Source organism: Salvelinus sp. IW2-2015, linkage group LG10 (genome assembly GCF_002910315.2).
Source record: "Salvelinus sp. IW2-2015 linkage group LG10, ASM291031v2, whole genome shotgun sequence".
Taxonomy (NCBI): domain Eukaryota; kingdom Metazoa; phylum Chordata; class Actinopteri; order Salmoniformes; family Salmonidae; genus Salvelinus; species Salvelinus sp. IW2-2015.
In genome coordinates, this window is record NC_036850.1 from 1,534,081 (window position 1) to 1,559,160 (window position 25,080).

Genomic DNA, 25,080 nt, shown 5'->3' on the forward strand with positions numbered 1-25,080 from the left:
ATTGACTCAAAACATAATTTTTTTAATTGATTTGTAAACATTTCTAAAAACTTAATTCCACTTTGACATTATAGGGTACTGTGTGTAGATCAGTGACACAAAATCTCAATTTAATCAATTTTAAATTCAAGTTTGTGACTCAACAACATTTGACAAAAGTCACGGTACGTACTGTCATTGTGGACATGCCGTTGTCGATGCACTTATTAATGAAGCCGGTGACTGATGTGGTAAACTCCTCAATGCCATCGGATGAATCCCAGAACATATTTCAGTCTGTCTATTTCAGAAACAGTCCTGTAGCTTAGCATCTGCTTCATCTGACCACTTGCATATTGAGCACGTCACTGGTACTTCCTCTTGGAATTTTTGCTTGTACGGCCTCCCGAGTGGCGCATCGATCTAAGGCACTGCATCGCAGTTGCTAGCTGTGCCACTAGAAATCCTGGTTCAAGTCCAGGTTCTGTCGCAGCAGGCCGCGACCGGGAGACCGATGGGGCGGCGCACAATTGGCCCAGCATCGTCTGGGTTAGGGGAGGGTTTGGCCGGCAGGGATGTCCTTGTCCCATTGCGCTCTAGAGACTCCTGTGGCGGGCCGGGCGCATGCACGCTGACACGGTTGCCAGGTTCCCGGTGTTTCCTCCGACACATTGGTGTGGCTGGTTTCCGGGTTAAGCGGGCATTGTGCCAAGAAGGTTGGGTCGTGTTTCGGAGGACACATGGCTGTCGACCTTCGCCTCTCCCGAGTCCTTACGGGAGTTGCAGCGATGAAACACGACTGTAAATACCAATTGGATACCACGAAATTGGGGAGAGAAAGGGGTAAAAGTAAAATATAAAAATAATTGTTGCTTGTAAGCAGGATTCAGGAGGATAGAGTTATGGTCAGATTTGCCAAATGGAGGGCTAAGATGTGATATATGGTTAAACCACATTTTTAAGATCGTAGATATTTAATATGTAACATGTTAAATATTATTAGACTACATTTGTAAGATCATTGAAGAGCTCTTGCACATATGAACATAATTCCATCCACTGATGCTGCAAACACACTTCAGGTCAAAGGTTGGGGGTAACTTAGAAATGTCCTTGTTTTCGAAAGAAAAGCGATTTTTTTGTCCATTAAAATGACATCAAATTGATCAGAAATACAGTGTAGACATTGTTAATGTTGTAAATGACTATTGTAGCTGGAAACGGCAGATTCTTTTCATGGAATATCTACATAGGCGTTCAGAGGCCCATTATCAGCAACCATCACTCCTGTGTTCCAATGGCACGTTATGTTAGCTAATCCAAGTTTATCATATTTAAAGGCTAATTGATCAATAGAAAACCCTTTTGCAATTATGTTAGCACAGCTGAAAACTGTTGTTCTGATTTAAAGAAGCAATAAAACTGTCCTTCTTTATACTAGTTGAGTATCTGGAGCGTCAGCATTTGTGGGTTCGATTACAGGCTCAAAATGGCCAGAAACAAAGAACTTTCTTCTGAAACTCGTCAATCTAGTCTTATTCTGAGAAATGAAGGCTATTCCATGCAAGAAATTGCCCAGAAACTGAAGATCTCGTACCACCCTGTGTACTACTCCCTTCACAGAACAGCGCACACTGGCCCTAACTAGAATAGAAAGAGGAGTGGGAGGCCCCGGTGCACAACTGAGCAAGAGGACAAGTATATTAGAGTGTCTAGTTTGAAAAACTCACAAGTCCTCAACTGGCAGCTTCATTAAATAGTACCCGCAAAACACCAGTCTCAACGTCAACAGTGAAGAGAAGACTGTTGTTTCTCTTTGCTTATTTGAGTTGTTATGGCCAAAATACAAACTTGGATTGGGAGTCCCATAGGACGGCGCACAATTGGCCCAGCATCGTCTGTGTTTGATCGGTGTAGGCTGTCATTGTAAATAAGAATTTGTTCTTAACTGACTTGCCTAGTTAAATAAAGGTGAAATAAAATTTGAAAAGATCAAATAAAATATATACTTGGTCTTTTACCAAATAGGGCTATCTTCTGTATACCCCCCTAACTTTCCTTAAGAAGCAAATAAATTCCACAAATGAACTTTTAAGAAGGCACACCTGTTATTTGAAATGCATTCTCAGTGACTACCTCATGAAGCTGGTTGAGAGAATGCTAAGAGTGTGCAAAGCTGTCAAAGGATGGCTATTTAAAGAATCTCAAATATAAAATATATTTAACACTTTTTTGGTTACTACATGATTCCATATGTTATTTCGTAGTTTTGATGTCTTCACTATTATTCTACAATATGTAAAATAGTTAAAGTAAAGAAAAATCTAAATCTAAAACTTTCGAACGGTAGTGTACATCATCACATGTACAATCTTTCACAGTGAAACTTATGTTAGGATCTCAGTCCTGCCATTGGTCAATTGACAGGTCTTAATCCTACATGGCTCCTTGTTAACCAGCAAGTGAATAGACCACTTATCCAAAAAGAGCTGGGGGAAAGTTGGAGAGGAATTGGTATAGGGGAGGTGAGGTACTTTTTGAACGGTCTTTTCATTCCCCGTATACAGTAGATCACCACCATAAGCCTTTGCAAGTGTTAAATCTGCATAAATATTGTTGATTTGCTGTTACCTTGAGACAAGATTGCCCATCTCTAGACCCTTTGTAAATGGGGGTGGTGTGTCTGGAATTGTAGCTGTCGCATGGTTGTGAGTCTGGGTGGTAGATGTAAATGAGGAGAAAAGGGGTTACATGTTAAAGTGGATATTGTCTGATGGTACCAATGTTGATAACCTCAAAGTCTGGGTTCACATAGAATTTATTAATGCTGTAACTTCAAAATATAAAATGGATGTAAGGGTAAGTGTACATACAAATACCAGTAAATACTTTGAACATTTCACATTTAAAATATTATTCAATTTTTAAGATCACAAAGGATCTTTTTGGATCTCACACACACACACATACACACTGAGTGTACAAAGCATTGCCCTTAAATATGTTGTCTTTCCCATTCACCCTCTGAATGGCACACATACACTATCCACGTCTCAATTGTCTCAAGGCCTAAAAGTCATTTTTAAAACTCCCTGACTGAGTCTATAATACCAACATGTTTCAAGCAGACCACCATAGCCCCTGTGCTAAGAACACTAAGGTAACCTCCCTACATTACTACCGACCCGTAGCACTCATGTCTGTAGCCATGAAGTGCCATGAAAGGCTGGTTATGGCTCACATCAACACCATCATCCCAGAAACCCTAGACCCACTCCAATTTGCATACTGCCCCACAGATCCACATATGATGCAATCTCTATTGCACTCCACACTGCCCTTTCCTACCTGTACAAAAGGAACACCTATGTGAGAATGCTATTCATTGACTACAGCTCAGAGTTCAACACCATTGTGCCCTCAAAGCTCATCACTAAGCTACTGACCCTGGGACTAAACACCTCCCTTTGCAACTGGATCCTGGACTTCCTGACGGGCCGCCCCCAGGTGGTAAGGGTAAGGAACAACACATCCGCCACGCTGATCCTCAACACGGGGGCCCTTCAGGGGTGCGTGCTCCTGTACTCCCTGTTCACTCATGACTGCATGGCCAGGCACGACTCCAACACCATCATCAAGTTCTCCGATGACACAACAGTGGTAGGCCTGATCACTGACAACGATGAGACAACCTATAGGGAGGAGGTCAGAGACCTGGTCATGTGGTGCCAGGACAACGTGATCAAGTGAAAGGAGATGTTTGTGGACTACAGGAAAAGGAGGGTGGAGCACGCCCTCATTCTCATCGACAGGGCTGTAGTGGAACAGGTTGAGAGCTTCAAGTTCCTTGGTGTCCACATCACCAACAAACTATCATGGTCCAAACACACTAAGACAGTCGTGAAGAGTGCACGACAAAGCCTTTTCCCCCTCCAGGAGACTGAAAAGATTTGGCATGGGTCCTCAGATCCTCAAAAGGTTCTACAGCTGCACCATCGAGAGTATCCTGACGGGTTGCATCACTGCCTGGTATGGCAACTGCTCGGCCTAACGACCGGAGAGCACTACAGAGGGTAGTACGTACGGCCCAGTACATCACTGCGGCCAAGCTTCCTGCCATCCAGGACCTCTATATCAGGTGGTGTCAGAGGAAGGCCCTAAAAATTATCAAAGACTCCAGCCACCCTAGTCATAGACTGTTCTCTCTGCTACCGCTCGGCAAGCGGTCCCGGAGCACCAAGTCGAGGTCCAAAAGGCTTCTTAACAGCTTCTACCCCCAAGCCATAAGACTCCTGAACAGCAAATCAAAGGGCTACCCAGACCCCTCTTTTACGCTGCTGCTACTCTCTGTTCATAATCTATTCATAGTCGCTTTAACTCTACCTACATGTACATATTGCCTCAACTAACTGGTTCCCCGGGCACATTGACTCTGTACCGGAACCCTCTGTATATAGCCTCGCTTGTTATTTTACTGCTGTTTAATTATTTGTTACTTTTATTTTTTATTTTATACTTATCTATTTTTGACGTATTCTTTTTTTCTTAATTTCTTAAAGCATTGTTGGTTAAGGGCTTGTAAGTAAGCATTTCACTGTTAGGTCTACACCTGTTGTTTTCGACGCATGTGACAAATACAATTTGATTTGATCAATATACACACTTTGTCTCAGATTTTCAAGCAAATTTAAGCCTGAGACTGGATGATTCAGGAACACTCAACAGCTATTGGAAAGCCGGTATGGTATGTCTTTGGCATAAAAATGGGTGTAATTGTCCCGCTGAAAAAGAAAACTATCCCTTAGGTATTCCGAAGACCGAGACACGGTTTCCTCTAACTTTTTATTTGGGGTTTGATCCTGACAACTCCCCAGTCTGTCACGACTCCTACCGAAGGTGGCGCCCCTTCCTGTTCGGGTGGCGCTCTGCGGTCGTCGTCACCGGCCTACTAGCTGCCACTGATTTTTTCCTCCCCCTCCTTATTTGTTTATTGGTTACACCTGTTTTTAGTTAGGCTGATTAGTCGGGCTTTATTACCCAGCAGGCCCGCCTGTTGGGTGTGCGGGATTGTTTTGTGTACTGTTTGTACATGCGTGTATGTCACGGTTCGTGGTAGTTTTATTTTCGGAACTGTTTTGTTCCCCTTGTATGTTGGGCATTTGGTTGGAGTGGCGTCGTGTTTCACCTTTGTGGTGATTAAAATTTACGCTACTCTGAACTCTCTGTCTCCTGCGTCTGACTCTTTCCTCCACTACACCCCGGGCATTACACAGTCCCTGCCGGTGGCATGCATACCCAGAACATGATGCTGCCACCACAATAATTGAAAAGGTTTCACAACATTGCATTCACTCCACATTACTGACCGGTATGACAAAGTGAAAAGAATGAAGTCTGGTTTAAAAACTCCACTCCAATTCATCCATTCTGTTTGCAACAAATATATTAGATTTTTGGCCTAAATGAAAAACTACATGATTAGGTCAAATCCAATACAACACAATACATAGTGAAACACTATGTATTTTCAAGTATTATAGTGGCAGATTCATGCTATGGGTATGTATGTCACTGGCAAGGACTGGGGAGTTTGTAAGGATACAAATTAAATAATGAAACGAGCAAAGCCTAGGCAAAAAGCAGAGGAAAACCCTCCTCAGTCTTCTGAAAATCTAACCCTGGGATAGTTTTATTTTTCAGCGGGACAATTACAAAATGGTTTATGTCAAAGACACACCAGAATGGCTTTCCAAGAGGTGTTGAGTGTTTCTGAATGGTCCAGCCTCAGTCCTCACTTACATTTGCTTCATAATTTTAGACAAAGTTTGAATATTGCTCTCCATCAATGACTCCCACCCAGATGTACTGAGCTTGAGCAAGTTTGACAAAAACAACAGATCAATCTTGTCCTAAGAGTTGTGCAAAGTTAAAACTCACAATTGTCCAAGTGTTTGCCTCTTAGATTTTCACTTTTCTAACTCTGTTTCCACGTTATTCCCAATTCCATCCCTGGTTATAAGGCTATGTAATTGATCAATATACGTATGAGATGTGCGTTATTGGTTCTTCATGAGAGAGGATCGTGTACAAGACAGTTTTCCCCTCCGTGGTGGTCACTCAAGTTCCTTTTTTATCTTAGTTTACCTATCAGCAGTCAGACAGTAGCAGCATTCCTTTCCCCTCCCCCTGTCTGACCAGAGAGGGCTGATTTGCACATACCCATAACTCAAACAACCAGCCCTGCTACCAGACCTGTGTTCAAACACTACTTGAAATAATTTCAACTACTTGGGATGGTTTTGATTGAGCTATTCTGTTGCAATGAAATCAATAGAATGCTCACAAAACTGCAAACCCTGCCCATCTGGCACACATGGGAGGCTAACATGAAATCTACAAGTATTTGAAAGATGCAAAGTAGTATTTGAACCCAGGTCTGCCTGCTACAGTCAGCCAGAGAGAGAGAGAGACATGTTTGGGAAATGGGTGTTGAAAATTCCTGAGGTTCCCCTCGTCTCGCCATCATTAAAGAAGGGAGGGGAAACGGACGATAGTGCTTGTTGGTGATGGATTCCAGGGTCGTATTCATTAGTGAACATGTAGCAAAAACATTTTGCAACGTATAACAAGAAACGTTTGTTTTTGTTTTCCAAGTTCAGGAAGTCCTTCTCGGTTTCTGTCCGATTTGCCATTTTGTGTTTAGCGAACACAATCCAGTACAGAGCAGCGCAGGACATACTCAGCGTCATTGTCTGAAGGCAGCTATGTACAGAGTAGTGCCAAGGGTTCTTCTTTGTGCTTTAGCCAAAGGGTGGTGTTCAGTAGGCACAAAACTAAGTGAAACATGCCAGTCCGAAAGTGTTCCCATAATAGCATTTTGGGGGTGTAGCCCAACATGTAGCCATTACACCAAGAGGCTTGGACCCCTGTTGAGGTCACTAGTTGTTGTACTAAGGTCACTACAATACTGTGATATGATCAAATATTATCCCATAGGCCTATCACAAATAACACATAGATGTGTATGTACAGTCGTGGCCAAAGGTTTTGAGACTGACACAAATATTAATTTTCACAAAGTCTGCTGCCTCAGTTTGTATGATGGCAATTTGCATATACCCCAGAATGTTATGAAGAGTGATCAGATGAATTGCAATTAATTGCAAAGTCCCTCTTTGCCATGCAAATGAACTGAATCCCCCCAAAAACATTTCCACTGCATTTCAGCCCTGCCACAAAAGGACCAGCTGGCATCATGTACAGTGCCCTAAATATTTAACCTGACCTTACACCTGAGTAACTGTCACCGAAGTTACTTTCTGGCCACTTGTGTGTAATTTATGTATAACACTTTTAGGCTGAGTGCATCAAGTTTCATAGAGTGTTTGCATGACAATAGCCTTCTGTTGCACCAGCCTGACCTAGTGATCTGTAGCTATGTGCTGACATCATGGATCACATGGCCTCGGCCAGGCTTTATTCGMGGCCTATGGGAGACGATTTTGGCCTTGCGGTAGCAGCGTGGGTTCAGGCTCCGAAATAGAACCAAACCATTCCCAGTGACCAATGACCAGTGGTCAAGCTTTGAGGGCACAGCTGGGAATATCACATAAGCTTAATGGGTAAAAAGAGATTGGGAGCGGCTTTTGGTGCTCTTGTCACTTTGTCTGACCGTCTGGTTTCCTCYGGCTTTTGTAAGATGTCATACTGCTTTATTAAGGTCTGTTCATCTGACCTTTGCCCTTCACTTGACTTTCAATGACCCTAGGCTTCTAACAACTGTCGAGAGTAGTTGCAAAATTGMCAKATYGTTGTTGCTCTTGATTGTATTTCTCTACTGCTGCTGGAATAGTTAGTGTCCGAATCTGCCTTGTGATTTGGGTCACACTTTATTTGGATAGCCTGAATTGCTCTACAGATGGTCATACTATCAACAAACTATCTGTTGATAAGCAACTGCTTGCTAAGGTTATGGTCAGGTTTAGAATAAGGGCTAGGGTTAGGGTTTATTTATATATATATATTTTAAATGTAACCTTTATTTAACTAGGCAAGTCAGTTAAAGAACAAATTGTTATTTACAATGACGGCCTATACCGGCCAAACCCGAACGTTGCTGGGCCAATTGTGCGCCGCCCTATGGGAAGTTAGGGTTAGGGTAAGTAGATAGTTGAAGTCTGTAGAGCATCTACTACCAATCAATGCTTACTGTTGAGTTTGCTCCCCAAAGAACTGGTCTCACACACACACACACACACACACACACACACACACACACACACACGCACACGCACACGCACACACACACACCCATCCGCTGGAGATTACACTGTCTAGATATTATTGCTTAGCATCAAAGTGGAAGTCATGTCTAGCCAGGTCATCCCTGACCCTTAATAACCTCTTAGCCCCTGCAATAGACCAGAGGCTTCAGGAGATTTAGCCCTAATCGCTCAGGTTGCCCTAATGTGGAGGCCGGGGCTGAAGCACAGATGGGAACAGACTGTAGAAAGAGAATAGTAATAAATGAGGAATGCCCTCCATGTGTTTCAACAAAATAGTGCTGAGCGATTAGTGTTTTTTTTGGTCTGTTCGGTTTCAGTTTGATTTTTGAAAAAATGACCACGGTTTTGATTTCTGTTTCGATTTTACATGTTTTTTACACTAAATGCACACATCGGGGGCAAACGACCTGCCCTCCATGACACCTACAGCACCCGACGTCACAGGAAGGTCAAAAATATCATCAAGGACAACAACCACCCAAGCCACTACCTGTTCACCTCGCTATCATCCAGAAGGCGAGGTCAGTACAGGTGCATCAAAGCTGGGACTGAGAGACTGAAAAACAGCTTCTATCTCAAGACTTTTAAATAGCCATCACTAGGCAGCTTTCACCCGGTTACATAACCCTACACCTTAGAGGCTGCTACCCCATATACATAGACTTAAAATCACTGGCCACTTTAATAATGGAACACTAGTCACTTTAATAATGTTTATATATTTTTGCTTTACTCATCTCATATGTATATAATGTTTTCTATTCTACTGTATTTAGTCTATGCCACTCTGACATTGCTCATCCTAATATTTATATATTCCTCAATTCCATTATTTTACTTTTAGGTTGTGTGTATTGTTGTGAATTGTTAGATATTGCTGCACTGTTGTAGCTCGAAACACAAACATTTCACAATAACATCTGCTGAACATGTGTATGTGACAAATACAATTTAATTTGATGCATTATGTGGGGCGAATGCTGTAACGACACAGAATAAAACCATTTATAAAAGTCCCATGATGTTAGTGACTGCCCATTACTGCTTATAACTTATTAACAATAATTTATTCACATTACTTTTAATAAAATATTTCAGTTGTGTATATATTACATTTGTTTTATTTGATGACTTTATTTTAATTACAAGTCATCTCATCTCTATAAAGCTGCTGCCTATGCTGGGGTTTGCTATTTATTACTGAAATGTAGCTGACGTTAGCTTTAACTAATAATAATCAAGCCAAACATGCAGTCTTTGCTATCACAACTAGTGCACATTTCAGGGAATTAGGTAATGCAACAGGAAGTAGATTCCACATGATCCTTTTTGATGTCCGCATTTTGTGACGTCTGAAAAATATTGTGGATACGTTTAAAGATTCGAATCGGTGTTTTTACATTATATTTATCCCATTTTCAGTTGTAACAATTAGACTAGGTATAGTCCTGTTCTTTTGCAAATGAGCGGAGTCTGGTCCAAAAGGTGGTTCGAGAAGTCATGTCTCTACATAGCGAGAGATTTGGCCTTTTTATATTTAGGCTGTGTCTCAAATGACACCCTATTCTCTATATAGTGCAGTACTTTTTTTTATAAAATCCTTGTGGGCCCTGGTCAAAAGTAGTGCACTATACAGGGATTAGGATGCCATTTGGGACACACGTATAGCACCAGCCCAGTCAGTGCTTCCTGAGGGCAAGCGGCACATAAGGTCTGTCCCAAATGGCACCCTATTCCCCACATAGTGCACTACTTTTGATAAGAGCCCTATGGGCCCTGGTCAAAAGTAGTGCACTATATAGGGAACAGGGTGCCATTTGGGTCATAACCATAGGCTCCGCAGGCTTTGACCAAACGCGTGCAGACAGAAACAGGAGATTTTATGTGTTGTCTTTCTCCCGTAATAGGTTAATGCTATTTTATGTTTTGGTGAGGTACCAGAGCTTCCTGTGTTTTCTCGCTGGAGCATCCAGTTGTCTGGAACTGGTTAGACTGTCCTTAAAAAACATGCCGCCGCAAGTTCATTTTTGAGATTATTCTGTCATCAATTGGCAGTGGCAAAATGTTGTGTGTGTATGGGCCAACGTGGCTCTATTTCTAAGTGGGTGAATGTGCTATCTTCTGCTCTGACAAAAATTGTGTGTGCATGTTCTCCTGCTGACCAGTGTGTGTGCGTGTGTTCTTTTGTGTCTTCCAGCTAATTGTGCGTCTGAAGAGGGAGATCCAGTCCCTGAAGGAAGAGCTCTCTATGGTGACCGGGGAGAAAAGAGAGGACCAGCTAACCCAAGAGGAGATTCATAAGTACGCTCCATTCATATTTGCCTAGAGTCAATTATATGTCATTCAAATCCACCGAATGAAAGCCTCGTAGACTAAAATCATCGGCTGCCTCCCAAATTGCACCGTATTACCTTTATAGCGCATTACTTTTGACCAGGACCCATAGGGCTCTGGTCAGAAGAAATGCACTATATAGGCAGGGCTCTCCCACTCTGTTCCCCAGTTGTAGCTAACCTGATTCAGCTGATCAACCAGCTATTTATTAGAATCAGGTGCGCGAGATTAGGTTTGGAGTGAAAACTTACAGGACTGTAGCTCCGTAGGAACAGGGTTGGAGATCCCTGAAATAGGGAAAAGGGTGCTATTTTTGATGCGTCCATGATGTTTACTGTGGGCCCTGACCACGCCAGGTCAGCGGAGTCAATCACCACCTTCCGGAGACACCTGAAACCCCACCTCTTTAAGGAATACCTAGGATAGGATAAAGTAATCCTTCTAACCCCCCCCCCCCCTTAAAAGAGTTAGATGCACTATTGTAAAGTGGTTGTTCCACTGGATATCATAAGGTGAATGCACCAATTTGTAAGTCGCTCTGGATAAGAGCGTCTGCTAAATGACTTAAATGTAAATGTAATGTTTAGGGGGGTCCATAGCATGTGTCTTCAACTCGGAAAAGTATAGCAGGAATTTAATCGAACCCGGCCTAAGCAAAGTTGACACCGTTTCTTAGTTTACACATTTAGAGTATCATGGAAGAAGAAAAAATGCTCAATGTTGCAAAATACATTTACAAAGTTCCGGAGAATGCAGCAGCAGGCATTCGGCCAGTGCAGCATTGGTTGTGTGTCCGTAATGATCTGAGCAGCGGTTAGACCTCACTGAGGCAGTCATCTCAGGACAGTGAGAACAGGAACAGTGCTGTGCTGGCCTCTGTCCTGCTTCCAGGATGTTTACACCACGCACCAGACAGAGAGAAATTCTTCATTTACACAGCTATTTATTCTAGCGAGTTGTAGCCGCACAGTATATGATCCATCATTTTGACTGTTATTCGGGACTGTGCAATAGTGCCAATGTAGCTAGTAGTTGCCAAGATGTTAAAGCCACATTATCTTCTGCTTACTTTGAACTTCAGGGGTTCCCCCAAAGGACTGTTCTTGACAATCTGGGCCGGGTTTAATAAAATATATTTATGGGGAAATTGTTTAAGGGCGTAAGTTAAGGAAACGTTTAAAGTGACCCTAGCGCTCATAACAGCAGGAAGACCCGGGTAGTGTTCATTAGGACATGCGCAGGTTAGATTTTTTACGCTTTGGAATGTAAAATGAAAATGAGTTTCTTAATGGATGAGTCCGGGTATTTTCGCGATGTTCTTCAGTCCGCTTTTTTCCATTTGGTGCCTAAGGAACTCGACCGTGGACGGGCCCAGTGTTCAGACCCCAAGGGTTTCACCTAAACTCCTGGCAACACTTCCCTCCAGTTCTGATCTCTTTACCTCTCCCAGCTTCCTTGATGCAATGTTTTTACAATTTCCCCTCTCTCCTCGGCTGATTATCCCTGGTTTCCACTATCTGTGGTCAAACCTACGCAGGGGGAAACATAATGATGTCTGCTGTGACCGCACCAACCGACAGCCACCTTTTTATTTACTTGTTTCTTCACTTGTTTATGCATTAAATTGATCCGCCCAAGTCAAATCATCCTCCAAGCAAACTTTTCCTGGCTTTTTCGTTGTAAACTTTCCAGATCTACGAGCATACAGTTGAAGTCGGAAGTTGACGCCAAATACATTTAAACTCAGTTTTTCACAATTCCTGACATTTAATCCTCGTAAAAATTCGCTGTCTTAGGTCAGTTAGGATCACCGCTTTATTTTAAGAATGTGAAATGTCAGAATAATAGTAGAGAGAATGATTTATTTCAGCTTTTATTTCTTTCATCACATTCCCAGTGGGTCAGAAGTTTACATACACTCAATTAATATTTGGTAGGATTGCCTTTAAATATTTAACTTGGGTCAAACATTTTGGGTCGCCTTCCACAAGCTTCTCACAATAAGTTGGGTGAATTTTGGCCCATTCCTCCTGACAGAGRTGGTGTAACTGAGTCAGGTTTGTAGGCCTCCTTGCTCGCACACGCTTTTTCAGTTCTGCCCACAAATGTTCTATAGGTTTGAGGTCAGGGCTTTGTGATGGCCACTCCAATACCTTGACTTTGTTGTCCTTAAGCRATTTTGCCACAACTTTGGAAGTATGCTTGGGGTCATTGTCAATTTGGAAGACCAATTTGCAACCAAGCTTTAACTTCCTGACTGATGTCTTGAGATAACATAACGATGATCATTATGGCCAAACAGTTCTATTGTTATTTCATCAGATCAGATGACATTTTTCCAAAAAGTACGATATTTTTCCCCATGTGCAGTTGAAAACCATAGTCTGGCTTTTTTATGCCGGTTTTGGAGCAGTGGCTTCTTCCTTGCTGAGCGGCCTTTCAGTTTATGTCGATATAGGACTCGTTTTACTGTGGATATAGATACTTTTGTACCTGTTTCCTCCAGCATCTTCACAAGGTCCTTTGCTGTCGTTCTTGGATTGATTTGCACTTTTCGCACCAAAGTACGTTCATCTCTAGGAGACAGAACGCGTCTTCTTCCTGAGCGGTATGACGGCTGCGTGGTCCCATGGTGTTTATACTTGCGTACTATTGTTTGTACAGATGAACGTGGTACCTTCAGGCATTTGGAAATAGCTCCCAAGATGAACCAGCCTTATGGAGGTCTACAATTTTCTTTTTGAGGTCTTGGCTGATTTCTTTAGATTTTTCCCATGATGTTAAGGAAAGAGGCACTGCGTTTGAAGGTAGGCCTTGAAATACATCCACAGGTACACCTCCATTTGACTCAAATTATGTCAATTAGCCTATCAGAAGATTCTAAAGCCATGACATAATTTTCTGGAATTTTCCAAGCTGTTTAAAGGCACAGTCATCTTAGTGTATGTAAACTTCTGAACCACTGGAATTGTCGATAGAGTGAATTATATGTGAAATAATCTGTCTGTAAACAATGGTTGGAAAAATTACTTGTTTCATGCACACAGTAGATGTCCTAACCGACTTTCCAAAACTATAGTTTAACAAGACATTTGTGGAGTGGTTGAAAAATTAGTTTTAATGACTCCAACCTAAGTGTATGTAAACTTCCGACTTCAACTGTTTAGTGGTCATACTGTATGGTTGCTGGTGGGACTACCTTTCGGTTTCTTAATACATAAGCACATGCACTACATCATGCAGTACTAAGTTAGACCAAGGATGATCTTTTTCTCCCTTCAATATTAGCATTTGCATTGGGGAACATTCTGAAAATCTGGTATGAGCTTAGCACTTAAAATATATGTGATGACTTGCAGGGCCTTCAAATAAGAGCACCGGGTTTGTTTTATGTCCTTACACCTATAAACTTTGCAGGTTTTTGCACCAGCAATGTTTGAGAGGAAATGGAACTATGTATTGTCTTGAGTACATTGGATCTTTGCCCCACGTCTTTTCCTGTGGCCAGTTCCAATGCAAACCAATGTTTGGACTATCATCTAGCGATGGTTTATCCCAGTGGAACTGTTGCACGCATTTAAGTAAATAGTTGTCTTTGACTCTACCCAATCTTTAAACATAGCTGTTGAGCTCAAACATAGATTTTAACCCTTTGATTGCTCAAGTTTTAAAAGAAACTAATGGAGAACTTGGAGAAAGGTTGCGAAATGCTTTAGTGCTGTAAGCTTTGGTAGTATTGTGTGTGTTTTACGTCAACATGTATTCTTTGTGCGCACGTGCGTGTGTACATTGTGTTCTTTATGCTGTTCTTCCATGTATTTTTTTTATTTCTCCCAGGATGGAGGAGCTGGTCAAGGTCTTTCTGGATGACCCTGATTGTGAGGTCACACTGGCATTGGGACCTGACATGAGAAAAATCCATTACTGTTTCTCTCTGCTAAAGGTACTTTCAACTCGCTCTCTCTCTCTCACACAATTTCTCTCTGCTCAGCATTTCTCATCACCCACTTCTTTTAGTCTTAAACTCTCTTTTGATAGGTTTGTATTACCTCATTAAAAAAATGTCTCTCCTCCTCCCCCGCCCCCACACAACCACTATCATCATGTATCTCACAGTGTATACCCATCATTATCATTCCCACAAGTGTGTTCCCTCAGGTCTACAGTCGTGGCCAAAAGTTTTGAGAATAACACAAATATTAATTTCCACAAAGTTTGCTGCTTCAGTGTCTTTCGATATATTTTTTTGTCAGATGCTACTATGGAATACTGAAGTATGATTACAAGCATTTCATAAGTGTCAAAGGCTTTTATTGACAATTACATGAAGTTGATGGAAAGAGTCAATATTTGCAGTGTTGACCCTTCTTTTTCAAGACCTCTGCAATCCACCCTGGCATGCTGTCAATTAACTTCTGGGCCACATCCTGGCTGATGGCAGCCCATTCTTGCATAATCAATGCTTGGAGTTTGTGGGCTTTTGTTTGTCCTCCCGCCTCTTGAGGATTGACCACAAGTTCTCAATGGGATTAAGGTCTGGGGAGTTTCCTGGCCATGGACCCAAAATATCGATGTTTTGTTCCCCGAGCCACTTAGTTATCACTTTTGCCTTATGGCAAGGTGCTCCATCATGCTGGAAAAGGCATTGTTCGTCACCAAACTGTTCCTGGATGGTTGGGAGTAGTTAGGATGTGTTGGTACCATTCTTTATTCATGGCTGTGTTCTTAGGCAAATTGTGAGTGAGCCCACTCCCTTGTCTGAGAAGCAACCCCACACATGAATGGTCTCAGGATGCTTTACTGTTGGTATGACACAGGACTGATGGTAGCGTTCACCTTGTCTTCTCCGGACGCCCCCAAAAAACAGAAAGGGGATTCATCAGAGAACCCAGTCCCCAGTCCTCAGCAGTCCAATCCCTGTACCTTTTGCAGAATATCAGTCTGTCCCTGATGTTTTTCCTGGAGAGAAGTGGCTTCTTTGCTGCCCTTCTTGATACCAGGCCATCCTCCAAAAGTCTACACCTCACTGTGGGTGCAGATGCACTCACACCTGCCTGCTGCTATTCCTGAGCAAGCTCTGTACTGGTGGTGCCCCAATCCTGTAGCTGAATCAACTTTAGGAGACGGTCCTGGCGCTTGCTGGACTTTCTTGGGCATCCTGAAGCCTTCTTCACAACAATTGAACCGCTCTCCTTGAAGTTCTTGATGATCCGATACATGGTTGATTTAGGTGCAATCTTACTGGCAGCAATATCCTTGCCTGTGAAGCCCTTTTTGTGCAAAGCAATGATGACGGCACGTGTTTCCTTGCAGGTAACCATGGCTGACAGAGGAAGAACAATGATCCCAAGCTCTACCCTCCTTTTGAAGCTTCCAGTCTGTTATTCGAACTCAATCAGCATGACAGAGTGATCTCCAGCCTTGTCCTCGTCAACACTCACACCTGTGTTAACGAGAGAATCACTGACATGTCAGGTGGTCCTTTTGTGGTATGACCATCTGTAGAGCAATTCAGGCTATCCAAATAAAGTGTGACCCAAATCACAAGGCAGATTCGGACACTAACTATTCCAGCAGCAGTAGAGAAATACAATCAAGAGCAACAACRATMTGKCAATTTTGCAACTACTCTCGACAGTTGTTAGAAGCCTAGGGTCATTGAAAGTCAAGTGAAGGGCAAAGGTCAGATGAACAGACCTTAATAAAGCAGTATGACATCTTACAAAAGCCRGAGGAAACCAGACGGTCAGACAAAGTGACAAGAGCACCAAAAGCCGCTCCCAATCTCTTTTTACCCATTAAGCTTATGTGATATTCCCAGCTGTGCCCTCAAAGCTTGACCACTGGTCATTGGTCACTGGGAATGGTTTGGTTCTATTTCGGAGCCTGAACCCACGCTGCTACCGCAAGGCCAAAATCGTCTCCCATAGGCCKCGAATAAAGCCTGGCCGAGGCCATGTGATCCATGATGTCAGCACATAGCTACAGATCACTAGGTCAGGCTGGTGCAACAGAAGGCTATTGTCATGCAAACACTCCATGAAACTTGATGGACTCAGCCTAAAAGTGTTATACATAAATTACACACAACAAGTGGCCAGAAAGTAACTTCGGTGACAGTTACTCAGGTGTAAGGTCAGGTGAAATATTTAGGGCACTGTACATGATGTCAGCTGGTCCTTTTGTGGCAGGGCTGAAATGCAGTGGAATTTTTTTGGGGGGGATTCAGTTCATTTGCATGGCAAAGAAGGACTTTGCAATTAATTGCAATTCATCTGATCACTCTTCATAACATTCTGGAGTATATGCAAATTGCCATCATACAAACTGAGGCAGCAGACTTTGTTAAAATTAATATTTGTGTCATTCTCAAAACTTTTGGCCACGACTGTATGTTCTCTGGGCCCTATGTTCCCTGGATCCTGTGTTCCCGAAATCTATGTTTCCTCACCAGGCCCTAATTCCCAAGGGCGGAATAATAAATATGAGGTGTAAGATAGGCTGACGTGTGGGCATCCTAACGAAATTATGTCGGTGAGTACATAAAATGCCTCTACCCTATTTTTTTAAATATTTTTTTACATATATTTTTTTTTATCCCTTTTTCCCCCCAATTTTGTGATATCCAATTGGTAGTTAGTCTTGTCCCATCGCTGCAAATCCCCTACGGACTCAGGAGAGGCGAAGGTCGAGAAACACGACCCTACTGGCTTAACCATGAAGCCAGCCGTACCAATGTGTCGGCGTAAACATTGTCCAGTCAGGTTGCAGGTGCTCGGCCCTCCACAAGGAGTCGCTAGAGCGCGATAGGACAAGGAAATCCCGTCCGGCCAAACCCTCACCTAACCTGGACGACGCTCTGCCAATTGCGCGCCACCTCATGGGTCTTCCGGTAACGGCCAGCTATGACACAGCCTGGGATCGAACCTGGGTCTGTAGTGAAGCCTCTAGCACTGCGATGCAGTGCCTTAGACCACTCGGGAGGCCCTTACCCTCTGTTCTATTGGTGAACGTGCAATCACTGGAGAACAAACTAGACGAGCTCCGTTCGTGACTATCCTTTCAACGGGACCTGACTAACTGTAATATCCTATGTTTCTCGAAGTCGTGGCTGAACAACAACATGGATAATATACATCTAGCTGGTTTTCTATGCATCATTTAGACAAGACAGAAGCCTCAGGTAAGGCAGCAGGTGCGCAATCTCTAATGTTAAGGAAGTCTCAAGTTTTTGCTCGCCTGAGTTAGAATACTTCATGATAAATTGCAGTCCCTACTATTTACTGAGAAAGTTCTCATCTATATTTTTCGTAGCTGTCCACAAACCGATGCTGGCATTAAGACTGCACTCAACAAACTGTATAGGGCCATAAGCAAAGGGAAAATGCACATCTGCTTCTCGTGGACAGTGATTATAATGCATGGATACTGAAATCCGTTTTACCATATTTTTACCAGCATGTCACCTGTGCAACACTTTACAAAGTTTAGTTTATATACCTTTTGATTTTGGATCCCGCAACGTGGTTAGCCTCAGTTGTTGTGACCACTACCATCTGTCCCAGGATCATGCCAGACCAAAAAGTTTTTTCTGTAGCCAGCTACTAGCCTACCTGTTAGCTATCAGTATCAAGATAGCAGGGTTTTCCACAAACAGCTGGGACAGCGGAGGTGTCCCACGATATTTGTGGCTGTATTCCCTGCAACCTGACCTGGCTGGAACTACGTTGTATAGCTACCAACGTTAGCCAATGCTGCTGCCAACAGTACATGCAAAGACACTGCTTTCATGCTTACCGCTGTGAGAGGATTTAAACGAGGACACATATTTCTGCTTTTAGAATTTTGTAATTTGTGTGAGCTCTTTTTGTTCACTCAGTTTAGAATTCCCTGTAAGAAGAGAGACACGGAAGCCCAGGTAGCCTAGCAGTCTCAAATGGAGGTCGCTATTGAACGTTTTCAACGCTGCAGGAACTGTGTTTATTTTGCTTTATTCCGGGACAATGTGGACCACCTGGACTTTCAATGTAGCAACTGTTTGCTTGCAGAGGACTACAGGGGCGAAGTGGCAAAAATCCTGTGCTATCCTCGAATACAGGACATTACAAGGCTGCTTCCGAACATTCTACTACAGATGCCGGGAGCTGACGCTGTCGTAGTCCATGTGGGGTCAAACGACATCAGGAGGGCTTGCTCGGAACTTCTGAAAATATATTTTAAAGAACTGATTCTAGCACTGAAAGATTCCAAAAAGCGACCAATTGTTTCAGGTCCGGTACCATTTTTGTACCGCAGGTGTGAAATATTCAGCAGGCTACTGGCATTACATACAGTGGGGAGAACAAGTATTTGATACACTGCCGATTTTGCAGGTTTTCCTACTTACAAAGCATGTAGAGGTCTGTAATTTTTATCACAGGTACACTTCAACTGTGAGAGACAGAATCTAAAAGAAAAATCCAGAAAATCACATTGTATGATTTTTAAGTAATGAATTTGCATTTTATTACATGACATAAGTATTTGATCACCTACCAACCAGTAAGAATTCCAGCTCTCACAGACCTGTTCGTTTTTCTTTAAGAAGCCCTCCTGTTCTCCACTCATTACCTGTATTAACTGCACCTGTTTGAACTCGTTACCTGTATAAAAGACAACTGTCCACACACTCAATCAAACAGACTCCAACCTCTCCACAATGGCCAAGACCAGAGAGCTGTGTAGGGACATCAGGGATAAAATTGTAGACCTGCACAAGGCTGGGATGGGCTACAGGGACAATAGGCAAGCAGCTTGGTGAGAAGGCAACAACTGTTGGCGCAATTATTAGAAAATGGAAGAGTTCAAGATGACGGTCATCACCCTCGTCTGGGGCTCCATGCAAGATCTCACCTCGTGGGGCATCAATGATCATGAGGAAGGTGAGGGATCAGCCCAGAACTACACTGCAGGACCTGGTCAATGACCTGAAGAGAGCTGGACCACAGTCTCAAAGAAAACCATTAGTAACACACACGCCGTCATGGATTAAAATCCTGCAGCGCACGCAAGCTCCCCCTGCTCAAGCCAGCGCATGTCCAGGCCCGTCTGAAGTTTGCCAATAACCATCTGGATGATCCAAGGAGGGATGGGAGAAGGTCATGTGGTCTGATGAGACAAAAATAGAGTTTTTGTCTAAACTCCACTCGCCGTGTTTGGAGGAAGAAAAAGGATATAGTAACAACCCGCAAGAACACCATCCCAACCGTGAAGCATGAGGTGAAACATCATTCTTTGGGGATGCTTTTCTGCAAAGGGACAGGAACGACCTGCACCGTATTGAAGGGGATGGATGGGCCATGTATCGGAGATCTTGGCCAAAAACCTCCTTCCCTCTATAAGAACATTGAAGATGGGTCGTGGCTGGGTCTTCCAGCATGACAACGACCCGAACACACAGCCAGGGCAACTAAGGAGTGGCTCCGAAGAAGCATCTCAAGGTCCTGGAGTGGCCTAGCCAGTCTCCAGACCTGAACCCATTAGAAAATCTTTGGAGGGAGCTGAAAGTCCGTATTGCCCAGCGACAGCCCCGAAACCTGAAGGATCTGGAGAAGGTCTGTATGGAGGAGTGGGCCAAAATCCCTGCTGCAGTGTGTGCAAACCTGGTCAAAAACTACAGGAAACGTATGATCTCTGTAATTGCAAACAAAGGTTTCTGTACCAAATATTAAGTTCTGCTTTTCTGATGTATCAAATACTTATGTCATGCAATAAAATGCAAATTCATTACTTAAAAATCATACAATGTGATTTTCTGGGTTTTTGTTTTAGATTCCGTCTCTCACAGTTGAAGTGTACCTATGATAATAATTACAGACCTCTACATGCTTTGTAATTAGGAAAACCTGCAAAATCGGCAGTGTATCAAATACTTGTTCTCCCCACTGTACCTGGCTAAAAGATTACTGTAGCACTGTTGGAATCACTTTTACAGATACCTTTGGCACCTTCTGGAAACAGAAGATGCTCTACAGGAATGACAGAATCCATCCAAATAATCTTGGCTCCTGGAGTCACGTATTTCAAGGCTGCGTTGATACAATGACTTTTATGAATGACCCAAGACCAGCTCAGTTAATCGCTACCATTGTCGCTGAGTTGTCGTAATGCTGCAGCAAATGTACATTATCCCAGGGGCTTAATTTATGTCCCCCTAACTGCCCTGCCCTGTTGATCCTACAGCTATTGTATGCAGTAATCATGTGCCTATGAACCAGAAATATACTGTTAGCACTGAGGTGGTGTGCCCTAGTAGGAAGTCCACTGTTTGCAGCTCACCATGCACTTTCAGATCAAATATAATAACATGAGCATGTCTACTTCTGATAAGCTTCCAAGTAAAGCAATAAAAACAATCAAGCATAGCCCACATTAACATATGTAGCCTAAGAAACAAGGTTCATGAAATCAGTAACTTGTTAGTAACAGATAATAACATGCTAGTAACATTCATATTCTCTGAAACTCACTTTGATGATACAGTGGTAGCAATACAAGGTTATAAAATCTACAGAAAAGACAGAAATGCCAATGGGGGCGGTGTTGCGGTCAACACAGTCAACCCTGTGTAGGGTGCCGTCTTTCGGATGGGACGTTAAACGGGTGTCCTGACTCTCTGAGGTCATTAAAGATCCCATGGCACTTATCGTAAGAGTAGGGGTGTTAACCCCGGTGTCCTGGCTAAATTCCCAATCTGGCCCTCAACCATCACGGTCACCTAATAATCCCCAGTTTACAATTGGCACATTCATCCCCCTCCTCTCCCCTGTAACTATTCCCCAGGTCGTTGCTGCAAATGAGAACGTGTTCTCAGTCAACTTACCTGGTAAAATAACGGTGAAATAAAAAATAAAATAAATATTCAGAACCACATTCCTGTAAAGCTTAGATCTCATGTTAAATACTTTTTAAGTAATTTGCAGACCTGCCAACATGCACACATTTTGCGTACCAACTACGCAATTCTCTGTTCATGTACGCAGGTACGAGATCCAAGTTAAAAGTGCTCAGTAATGAATAGGGCCTGATTTTTAAATGATTAAATAAAATAAAATAAAAAATGTATCCACTGAGTAAACCTAACATCCCGATTCTCGAGCTGCAACACACAGACATGTATGGAGTTTGTGTCAACGGACATGGCGATTAATACATCAGTATTCGACGTAGCGACCCCGTCTGCCACTCCTCCTGTTTGTCGTGATGCTGAGTTTGCCGACTGTCAGCTGTACATAAACACATGGACAAATCCCTTTTCGACTCTGTGTGTTGTGGAAAGGTAAACACTAATTGTTTCAAGCTAGCGTCAGCGAACGTGAGATGGACATTCAGTGGGCTCTAAAGTGCCAGCAGTTCACTCGCATTTGCTAGTGAAAGAAATGAAATGCAAATCCGAAAAATAACTGGTCGCATTTGTGCGAGTGTGATATACATTTCATTCTGCGTCCCATTAGTTGTATTTTCCACGTAACATTACGAGGATCACGCAACCTGTAACTGTAATTATGATCCACGTCACAAAAAGCATAACAAAAGTATAATAAAAAATAAATATAAACATCTTGGCATTAAATGGAGTCGGAGTTTAGAAGACTGTGCAATAAAGAATGAATGAGTGTCCGGTATTAGCTATAGAGGCAATGCATCTAAAATGCCTTTGCACTAGATTTGCGATTTTCTCAATTTTCGAAATTCTGAAATGGTGTATGCGCTGCAAAGAAATACAATAGGCACCTTTACATAGGCTGAAACACCAGACTCTTCTGGCGAACAGCGTTCAGATTCCCATTGCGGTAGCCTACTTTAGCTTTGTGTAGACAGTTTGCGATCATTTGTTTTTGTTTTTATGTTTTCAAAATGATTTTGCTTTTAGCGTTGATTAGGAACCGTGTCTAAAAAGCCAATACTTGTGAGCTGGCCCTAGTGACTGGCCCTGTTTGAGAGGTGACAAGCGTTCCTCTACTATAGAGACTGAACTTGGGGGCCAAGGCAAGCTGGATCTGAAGACTTTCTATGCAGATGTCAGAAACATATTTTCTTCTGCAGTAGACTACATGTTGCTGGAATTTCCATTTGCAGATGTGCTCCTCCAGCATGCAGTGGTTGCTGACTTTGCCAACAGGCAGACTGACAAGTTCTCAAACCTCAACTTTTTCATGGCACGCTTTCCCTGCATTATTCCCGAGGGAGCGTCTGTTGATCTGGTGGAAGATGAGTTTAGACTCTATCAGGCAACAACCTTTGAGCAGAGTCTGGTCAACATGCGCATGGATCAGGCCTGAAGAGAAATCGGCACAATGGAAAGGTGGGGCAGCCTGGTCTACTCCCACCTTTTGGCTGTGATGCTGGTGATATTGGTCATATTCCACAGCAATGCAGACTGCGAATGAATATTCAGTCTCGTTTCCAAGAACAAAACCCAGTACAGAGCCTCCCTCAGTACAGACATGCTGAGTGCCCTCGTTAAACAAGAAGGTGTCAATGATTACCAGAGGAACTGTTTGCCACAGAGAAGTCTACCCAGATGCCCCCCTGCTGCTAGCTATCAGGCAAATCTGCCTAGGAAATGATTTCCTGAACAGTTGAAGGTCTCCAGAAGATTTGTTCTCACCCACTGTTTCCTATCATAACTTTTTCGTTTTTATTATGGATGACATGTTTGTTTGATACTGATACTCTGCTTCAAACATTTGTTCTTATCATATCAGAGTTTTAAAAAAAAATGCGTGTATACGACGTTTGTACATTTTATATCTAAACAAATAACTTTTTATTATTTGTTTAATAAAATTGGCAGGTCTGAATATGGCTACAGGTTCATCTGCCTCACCTAAAGCCTATTATTGTGGGAAGCTGCTATAGACAACCAAATGCTAACGGTCAGTATCTGGATAATATGTGTGAAATGCTTGATAATGTATGTGATATCAACAGAGAGGTATATTTTCTGGTTGATTTCAATATTGACTGTCTTTCATAAAGCTGCCCACTCAATAAAAAGCTTCAAACTGTAACTAGTGTCTGCAACCTGGTTCAGGTTATTAATCAACCTACCAGGGTAGTTACACACAGCACAGAAATGAAATCATCAACATGTATTGATCACATCTTTACTAATGCTGCAGAATTTGCTTTAAAGCAGTATCCAAATCCATCGGATGTAGTGATCACAATATAGTAGCCATATCTAAGAAAACCAAAGTCCCGAGGCTGAGCCTAATGTAGTGTATAAGAGGTCATACAATACGTTTTGTAGTGATTCTGATGTTGATAATGTAAAGAATATTTGCTGGTCTGTGATAGGGCTGTTATGGTGACCGTATCACCACCTCACCGGCAGTCACGAGTCATGACGGCAGTCAAATTTACAGTTTAGTCATGGTGAATAGGCTTCTCCAAGCTCTGATGCTGCTGATGGTCATTAGTAGCCTACCAAACTTGCTAACTGCCTGGTACTCAGCACTCTATTGTCCCTCTAATCACTCTGACATCAATGCAAATGTAAAACCCGGACAGGAAGATCACGTCAGTGACTCAACCCAATCAAGTGACGAACCTCTCCTAGGGACGGCATGGAAGAGCACCAGGAAGCCATTGACTCAGCCCCCGTAATAGGGTTAGAGGCAGAGAATCCCAGTGGAGCGAGGGGAATCGGCCAGGCAGAGACAGCAAGGGAGGTTTGTAGCTCCAGTGCCTTTCTGTTCAACTTCACACCCCTGGGCCAGACTACATTCAATCATAGGACCTACTGAAGAGATGAGTCTTCAATAAAGACTTAAAGATCAAATCAGTGGAGCGAGGGGAATCGGCCAGGCAGAGACAGCAAGGGAGGTTTGTAGCTCCAGTGCCTTTCTGTTCAACTTCACACCCCTGGGCCAGACTACATTCAATCATAGGACCTACTGAAGAGATGAGTCTTCAATAAAGACTTAAAGATCAAATCAAATTTTATTGGTCACATACACATGGTTAGCAGGTCGAGACCGAGTCTGCGTCTCTCAAATGGATAGGCAGATCATTAAAAAAAAGATGTCTATAGGAGAAAGCCCTGCCTCCAGCTATTTGCTTAGAAATTCTAGGGACAATTAAGCCTGCGTCTTGTGACCGTAGCGTACGTGTAGGTATGTTTGGCAGGACCAAATCGGAAAGATAGGTAGGAGGAAGCCTGTGTAATGCTTTGTAGGTTAGCAGTAAAACCTTGAAATCAGCCCTAGCCTTAACAGGAAGCACAGGCTAGCCCTGGCTTATTCCAGGCTAGCACTTGAGTAATATGATCACATTTTTAGTTTTTTGTCAAGATTCTAGCAGCTGTGTTTAGCACTAACTGAAGTTTATTTGGTGCTTTATCCACATGCCGGAAAGTAGAGCATTGAAGTAGTCTAATCTACAAGTGACAAAAGCATGGATTCATCTTTCTGCATAATTTTTGGACAGAAGGTTTCTG

At 42.8% G+C, this 25,080-nt stretch overlaps 1 protein-coding gene across 1 annotated transcript in view; it reads left to right on the forward strand.

Moving 5' to 3' along the window:
- kif6 (kinesin family member 6) overlaps positions 1-25,080 on the forward strand; it is a 177,414-nt gene that overhangs the window by 52,366 nt on the left and 99,968 nt on the right. The window contains exons 10-11 of the mRNA XM_023995100.2: positions 10,462-10,565; positions 14,436-14,541. Coding sequence (XP_023850868.1) covers positions 10,462-10,565; positions 14,436-14,541 — 210 coding nt within the window. The remainder of the gene's footprint in view (positions 1-10,461; positions 10,566-14,435; positions 14,542-25,080) is intronic.